Genomic DNA, 8373 nt, shown 5'->3' on the forward strand with positions numbered 1-8373 from the left:
CATCTCCTCTCCAACAGTCTAGTAGTAGTCTTCTTTTCTCTCTCCATCCCCCACTGCCTCTGCGTGCCCAGAGAGAGCCGGGGTAGCCAGTACTGCGAAGTCAGCTCGGAGTAGAGAAAGCACCCGCGCCCCACCCCCAGAACCACGTACTGGTGCTGTACCCGCCCTGCTGCAGCTGCACGCCCCTCCATCTCCATGTGCATGCTGCAGCCGAGCTGAGCTGCATGTCTGGGCGTAGCCGTGTCCCGTCTCCCGTCTCTGCTCTCTCGTGTGGTGTGTGGCGTCCATGCTCCACTGCTCCATCCTAGCTAGAGTAGCTTCGTTCGACTAGCTGTGCTCTCCTCTCACTCACACTCTCTCTACCGCTCCCTAAACCTGTCTACTCCCCTTTATATACACGCGCGCCCCCTTTCCGGGCATCCTTTTCCTCCCCGCCCTCGCCTCCCCCGTCTTTTCCTTTCCGCGTGCCCTAATTTCTCGCCGCGCCTTGTCTCCCACCCCCACCCCGCTCGCCGCGACCTCCTCCTCCTCCTATACATACAGGCACGGACAGACAACACAAGCTTGCTCACTGCACTCGGCCCCCGGCCGTGGAAAGGAATCTTTCAGCTCACACCTCCCTATCCCTCCTCAGTCCTCCCCCCGTCCCGTCCTCCCTTCTCCTCTCCTGCTGCTACTGCTCGCCAGGTCCCTCTGCTCGTCGTCTTCAACCTCGCAATTATTTGAGCTCCCCTTCCGTCCTTCCTCCTCCCTCTCTCTCTCTCTTCCAACCGCCCAGGACAGGAGAGAGGAAGGAGGCCAAGGACTCTGCCGGCCAGGATGGTGTAGCCGTGCCTCTGTAAGTGAACGCCCGCTCCGCTCGCATCCGAATCCAAAGCTCTTCATTTATCATCATCGTATCAGCTTACTAGCTGTAGTACCATCGTCCAGTTTGCAGATGCTGCTAGAATGCTTGCGCTCTTGTAAAGCTCGGTTCGTGTGCTTGCCCTTTGTTCGGTTTAGCCGGCCTGTCGGTCGTCCATGGGTGGATTCGGAGGAGTAGTGGCGGTCTGATCTGGTTTTAGTATGTCTTGAGTTCTCTTTTTGGATTGGGATTGTAGCGGCACCTGCTACGTAGTACTCTGTGGTAGATGTTGATTTGTGACAAGGATTGTTCCTCAGTTTCCGGGTCTTATTTTACTAGGAAATGGGCAAAACTGCAGCAGCTGAATGTGATGTGCCCCCTGTTTTCTTTCTGTTCTTTATTTCGTGGGTTTCCCCCCTTTCTTTTGTGCGCGTGAGGAGATTTTGTGTTGCTGATTCCAAAATGGCACCTACTCCTACTAGTTAGTTCTTGGATTTCCTGCGTGTCGGCGAACTGATTGATGGTCACGAGTGCCTCGCGAATTCTTCTGCAACTTCGTGTTTAACACAGATGTGCAGTTCCGGATTCGTTTTTGATTGGCAGAATCGTCGTTTGGTGTCATCTTAATCTCCCATGAGAATATGAGATAGTAGATTACACGAGTTGGACAACTTTTCCGTGGCTCTTGAGGTTATATATAGTTCAGTCTCAGATTCTTCCCCGGCCGCCGGGAACGCCATGTTTTCTTCTTCCATCATTTCTAGCTTGATTGCTTCATGATTGATCTCATCTCGGCACTGATTTCCCCTGCCTGCCTTCCCTTTGGAATATTCACCACTTGCATCGGAGTACGAGTAATAGGACCAGGAGCAAGGATGCAAAATGATGCGGAAACCGGGAAAAAAAAGAATTGCTACCCTAGTCCTCACCCAGCAGTCCACTCCATTACTCCAAGCAGCCCTACACAGATCCAAGTCCCATCCTACTTGTACCCTACTACGTCGTAGAGTACCACAACACTGATCTGGCTTCGACACATCGCTGCCAGCATTGTTGGGCTCTGTTTCCTCATCATCATGGTTATGCTTGATTAGACTTAGTAGATTTCATACAACCAACCAATCTTGAACACCACTTGGCCATTCCATGATTGTGTTGGGTACCTCTCCGTCAAAATCTGCTTTTGTGTGTCTCGTACTCCTATCCTCTTTTTACAGTTTTACAACCAGCCAAATCAGGCCTTTGATTAAACCCAGGGGTAAAATTTAGGGTGTCACATCGGTTGTCGTTTGTGGGGTTGTATATTAATAAAAAATAAATTACAGCATTCTTTAGTAAAATTTATTAAGTCTAATTAATTCTCATTAGCGTATGTGTTACTGTAGCACCCCATGGTCGAGGGATTAATTAAGCTTAAAAAATTAGTCTTGTAAATTAGTCGCAAAACTATGTGATTAGTTATAATTAATTATTTTTAGTCTATATTTAATACTTCATTAATACTCCGTGCACGTGTCAATCATTCAGATGGGATAGGATGTAACAACATCCAGACATGTGATGGGAATGGGAGTACCCGGCATTATATTAGCATGGTGCCAAAGCGCGGATTAGGGCTGGTCCTGCGCGTCATCAACGTCACATTGATTCAGATTTGCCTCACATTCCCTCGCCTTGGTTTCTTCTAGCTTTCCCTGGGGTACGAGTATTTGGTTGGCATTAAATCTGGCAGATTTAGCTTCGTCCTCGTTCAAGCGCCACGTTAATGGCCGACGGCGACCCCGCTCCAGAAACAAGACAAGCGCGCGAGAAAACAGCGCGTGCTTGCTCGCCGTGCCCACACCTTTGTCTCCATGTGTGTCGGCGTTCTGAGATTGATAGCTGCGCCCGTCGTCGCCACTTCACAGTAGCTAGCTGCAGTTCGGTTGGTTAACGTTGGTGAAGGTTGATGGGCGACACAGTAGCTAGTAGTAGCTTTGACAGTAAAAATCTAGTGGTTAATCTTGGGCCGTTAGTTACACTCTGCTCTGTCGTAGGTTAATTGGTGAAGAAAGCGACTGGAGAAATTAACTTCTTTTGGTCATACTGGAGTAATGATGTCCGGAGCCAGTTGCAGATTATCCTGTCACTTGAGTAATGATGGAGTAACAACTGTTAGAGCTGTTTCTGGAGCGTGCATTGGTGGCTGCCAATGCAGCTGCAGCGGCGAGTGGCGAGCTTTGCCGGCCACAGTTACTCCTCTCCCTGAAACCAGTAGTTATGAATGCTGCTATACAATGAATTAGAGCAACGAACCACCACCGAACGATATTTTTCTCTTACATCAAACCAGTGAATAGTATTTTCAACCATGGCTTATCAGTCTAACAAGCCTAGATGAATAGGGCGGAAGATACTAAAAAAGACATCTGTGGTCTATGCAATAGTTATTAGCATACTTATTTAGTTATCCATGGCTTTCAGTCAGTTTGTTCTTGTTCTTTCTTTTTCACCGCTGATGAGCAAAAGATTTACTAGTAACTTCTAGTATATATATGATCCATGTTTACAATTTGATGTTCCTGGTTTTCTTGCAATGAGCTAATTAAAGATTTGATCTTTTTCGGTTTCGCATGGGCGGACACGCATATATACATGGAACCGTGGATGCAAATGCACATGCAACGCAAGCAGCGCGCATTATGAGGTGTGGTGGTGAGGGATGGGCGATGGCCTGCTGTGCAGATGAAGGAGCGACAGCGCTGGCGGCCTGAGGAAGACGCCGTCCTGCGCGCGTACGTCCGGCAGTACGGCCCGCGCGAGTGGTACCTGGTGTCGCAGCGCATGAACGTGGCCCTCGACCGCGACGCCAAGTCGTGCCTGGAGCGCTGGAAGAACTACCTCCGCCCCGGGATCAAGAAGGGCTCGCTGTCCGAGGAGGAGCAGCGCCTGGTGATCCGCCTGCAGGCCAAGCACGGCAACAAGTGGAAGAAGATCGCCGCCGAGGTGCCCGGGCGCACGGCCAAGCGCCTCGGCAAGTGGTGGGAGGTGTTCAAGGAGAAGCAGCAGCGGGAGCTCAGGGACAGTCGACGCCCGCCGCCGGAGCCCAGCCCGGACGAGAGGGGCAGGTACGAGTGGCTGCTCGAGAACTTCGCGGAGAAGCTCGTCGGCGAGAGGCCCCACCAGCAGGTCGCCGCTGCCGCCGCGCCACCGCCGCTGCTTATGGCCACGCCCGTGCTGCCGCCATGGCTGTCGCCCAACGCCGGCGCCGCTGTCGGCGTCACGCAGCCGCCGCCGCCCAGACCGCCGTCGCCGTCCGTGACGCTCAGCCTCGCGTCCGCCACCGTGGCCCCGCCCCCGCCCGCGCCGTGGATGCCGGAGCGCGCCGCGGCCGAGGCGGCGGCCGCGGCGTACGGGTTCTCGAGCCCGCAGCAGCAGCAGCACGGCGCCCCCGGCGGCGCGCCCCCGCCGCCGCCTCCGCATCCGGGCATGGCGGTGGTGGAGGGGCAGGCGCTGTCGGAGCTCGCCGAGTGCTGCCGCGAGCTGGAGGAAGGGCAGCGCGCGTGGGCCGCGCACCGGCGGGAGGCGGCGTGGCGGCTGAAGCGCGTGGAGCAGCAGCTGGAGATGGAGCGCGAGATGCGGCGGCGCGAGGTGTGGGATGAGTTCGAGGCCAAGATGCGCACCATGCGGCTGGAGCAGGCGGCCGCCGCGGAGCGCGTGGAGCGGGACCACCGGGAGAAGGTGGCCGAGCTCCGCCGCGACGCGCAGCTCAAGGAGGAGAAGATGGCGGAGCAGTGGGCCGCCAAGCACGCGCGCGTCGCCAAGTTCCTCGACCAGATCGGTTGCTCCTCCCGCTCGTGGTCCTCTGCCACCGACATGAACTGTTGAGCTGGACAAACGAACCGCGCTGACCACACCGCCGCCATGGACGCGCTACGTGCTCCGCTTGACGACACTTTCTTGCCCTCTGCTGGGACGCGACATGTAAAACCGACAGCAATCAGACGCCGCCGCCATGGATGATCCCTTCACTTGCTCGCGTTCACTTTCGCTTCGTTCACTTTCGCTTTCTTTTCTCATCTTTTATTTACAACTGTTGTTACGGTCGGTTCAATGCTTCTCTCTCTACTACTAGTTGATCATCAGAGTTAAGAAATGTAATGCTGCAGCTGCTGCTACTGTCGTAGTTTCCTCCTCTCTCTAAACTTGCGTTCTGTCATCAGTTCTTGATCATGCCAAGCTTCAACCTTAGCACTGAATAAATAAAGCGAGAAAAATTCAGACACAGTTTCAAATTCAGAGGCATGTGCTGCGGAAATGATGTTTCGTGATGTAGTTTTACAGAATTTGTAAGAGGGATGTCATCAGAAGGTGGTCACTAGTCCAAGAACCATGGGCTGCATATATGGGCTTGTCATCTGCACTTGCCTGTCCGAACAAGGAAGGGGCGGAGGCGACGAGGCCCAATAACCATGGCAATCAGAGTCAGGCTCAGGCACCAGCCTTCCGCCGTCCTCGTTACAACTTGGAAACCCGTCATCATTGCCATGGCTTGTACCCAATCCCGTGTTGTCTATGAAATAAAAAAGAGGGTGCTAAAAAAACATGTAAACTGAAATAAAAAAAAAGATAGTAGTGAACAACGTTTGTATGCTTATCTTGTTTTTTGAGGTGTCAATGTTTTTATGTTGGACTAAATTTATAGAAATTTTACCAACATTTATATCTTCTAATATGTTTATTATGAAAATATATTTCACTATTAATCCAATGATACTTGTAACACATCATAAAAAAACACTATTCTTTTATATATTTAATTAATTTTAAAAATTCGACTTTTAAAAAATGAGATATATAGCTAGTTTAGGATAAATGACGATAAGATTCATCGAGTCGAATAAGGTTCCTGAAGTGATGGAGCCACCTTCATTGAGGGCCAAGCTTCTGCAGGAGACTATAAACATGTTAATCTTCTTAGACAATGCACACACGGCATGGTTCGCCAAGGTCACTAGTTTTTTTTTGCACGTTTCCTATACTTTGTGCCTAAAATTAATGCACTTCTTAGACCATGGCTTCGGGTTCGGGATGGGGGTTGTTGGAGGAGAAACATCTCCTTTGGCATTAGGAAAAGAGATTAGGGCCTTATTTAGATCACCTTCAAATTTCAAGTTTTTTCACTCTCTCTCCATCACATCAATTTTTGGACGCATGCATGGAGTATTAAATGTAGGTAAAAAAAATAACTAATTACACAGTTTGGTTGTAAATCACGAGACGAATCTTTTAAGCCTAGTTAGTCCATGATCAGACAAAGTTTGTTAAATACAAACGAAACGTGCTACAGTGTCCAGATTGCAAAAAATTGCAATCTAAACAAGGCCTAGGAGAGACATACCGGTCAGACAAAGGAGGTGAGCAATAGGAGGAGGACAACGTTTGGATTAGGGAGGGGCAGGAGAGGCATGAGGGTGACCCTGTGACACCAGATTCGCAGGGAGGGTTCAGTTTTGCAACCTCACGTGTTGGAAGAAGACAACTCAAGGTTGGAGATTACTCAATAGCCGCACGACGAAGATCCAATTGCTCTGATTTCTGGTGCCGTGAGTAGACTTATAACTCTATTCTTAGTAACGATGCAAAGAAATGTCAACATTGACATGGTTAATACCAAAGTTGTATTTCTTAATGTGATCTACAACTTTGTAGTTGAATTTTTTTTTCTATTTGAAGTTGCTATGGTCTTGAATGTGTATTTACAATTCTTATATTTTGAATTCAAATTCTAAAGTTTTCAAATGATCTCGAATGTTGACATAGTCAATACTAAAGTTGTAGTAGTTGACGTGATCTAAAAACTTTGTACTCCCTTCGTCCACAAAAGAGAGCAGTTCTCGCTTTTTGAGAAATCAAACAATTTGAACTCTTTTCGAGAAGTCTTTAAAATTTGAATAAATTTATATAAAAAGTACTAACACTCATGATATATAATAAATGCCCAGGGTTACAATCAGTGGCAGTTTTGGTAGCTAGTCCTTCAACCGTGCCCCCCCCCCCCCCCGCACACAGGTTACAACCTTAGGAGACCTAAGCCTTAGGTTTTAATTTTTAATTTTCACAAGTAGAAATTACTTATATTAATTTGTAGGATTATTATTTTTATTTTCTAACACAATAATAGCCTTATAGATTCTTTGTATCTCTATAGATTTATGTTTCTCATACACATCCGTAGTTTTATATCCTCCGAATGCACCTACGTGCATCTTCGATGTCCATTTATTAGTTGGAACCTTAGTTTAAAGTATGGTGGCACTTATTGCGGCTTATGCCGTGTGATATGTCACGAATCTAGATTCTGATTTTTCAAATTTTAATCTTATTTGTAGCTACATATACTTATCCTCAAATTGAGTTGAAACTTGTGCTTATTATATCTTTTATTAACATATTTTATTGAAAACAAGGGTTTTATATAGTGATTGCACTCTTAAGTTCTATGATGGCATAAAATGGTCATTTCAATTAGAGATCCATCACGTAGTTTAAGATCAGTAGTAGAGATTGAAGTGAGATCTATAACATGGGTGCTAACCATAAGAATATATTAATATATAAGCCAAATAATCACTGTTACTCCAAATAAATCTCAGAGACACAATTAGATGCAAATTTTAAAATTAGAATTGGGTAACTTACACAAACACAAACACAAACACAAAATTAGATGCAAATTTTAATGGGTTACATAGATTATCTATTATAATGGGGAGGGGGGGTGCGTAGTTAGATGCAAACTTAGGAGTATTTTAGATTATAATTTAGATATATTTCCTTGGGTTACTTTGAAATATATAATTATTTTTTAGAACAAAATATATAAGTCATGATTATTAGAGTCTACTACAATTATGGCCATTATTATCAATCATGATTAGAGTTCATCACAATTATGGCTAGACCTTTCTAATTCTTGTGAGAATTCCTAGGTTTAGTTTTTTTTTCAAGCATCATGATAATTAACGTGGAAGGTTTGTTAGGGACCCCTAGTTTGAACTCATTGGGTTTATTTTCTTCCAACACAATACTCCGTATGTATTTAGTTGAAACTAAGCTTAAGTTAAGCTATTATTGCATCTATTTCAGTGACATCATGAATCTATGAGCCTGTTTGGAGATCCACCAAACCACTCAAATTTCAATGTTAAACTTTAGTCAGGTTAAAGTTCTCCCAGCTAAACTTTAGTTAGGGTGTTTGGATCCTCCAGCCAATAGACTCAGCTAAACTTTAGTTGGGTTTAGCTGGGTTGAAGTAGCTAAACTCAGCTAAACTTTAGCTGGTCTTTTAGCTGGGCCTTTTGAATCCCTAGCAGCTAAATTTAGCCAGATGCAAACAGGCCCTATGTTTGGCTTTCAAAGTTCAATCTTATTTGCCTTTCAAAGTCCGATCTTACTATCTCCGTTGCATCTTTTTTATCCATATGTTAAATAGAAACTATAGCACTTATTGTAATTTATATTTTATTCATTTAAAATCCCATGTTTTA

The 8373-nt window shown here is 46.6% G+C and overlaps 1 protein-coding gene across 1 annotated transcript; it reads left to right on the forward strand.

Moving 5' to 3' along the window:
- The first annotated feature begins 500 nt into the window (after nt 1–500).
- Nucleotides 501–5234, forward strand: LOC136505503 (protein rough sheath 2). Its single transcript, XM_066500662.1, has 2 exons — nt 501–838; nt 3518–5234. The coding sequence occupies exon 2, from the start codon at nt 3569–3571 to the stop codon at nt 4709–4711; it is 1143 nt and encodes a 380-aa protein (XP_066356759.1). The 5' UTR covers nt 501–838; nt 3518–3568; the 3' UTR covers nt 4712–5234.
- The last annotated feature ends 3139 nt before the right edge of the window (nt 5235–8373 follow it).

Source organism: Miscanthus floridulus, chromosome 14, assembly GCF_019320115.1.
Source record: "Miscanthus floridulus cultivar M001 chromosome 14, ASM1932011v1, whole genome shotgun sequence".
In the NCBI taxonomy this organism is placed as follows: domain Eukaryota; kingdom Viridiplantae; phylum Streptophyta; class Magnoliopsida; order Poales; family Poaceae; genus Miscanthus; species Miscanthus floridulus.

Excerpts from the sequence above, each read along its gene's own strand:
- LOC136505503 (XM_066500662.1), top strand. The coding sequence starts at position 3,569 with ATGAAGGAGCGACAGCGCTGGCGGCCTGAGGAAGACGCCGTCCTGCGC.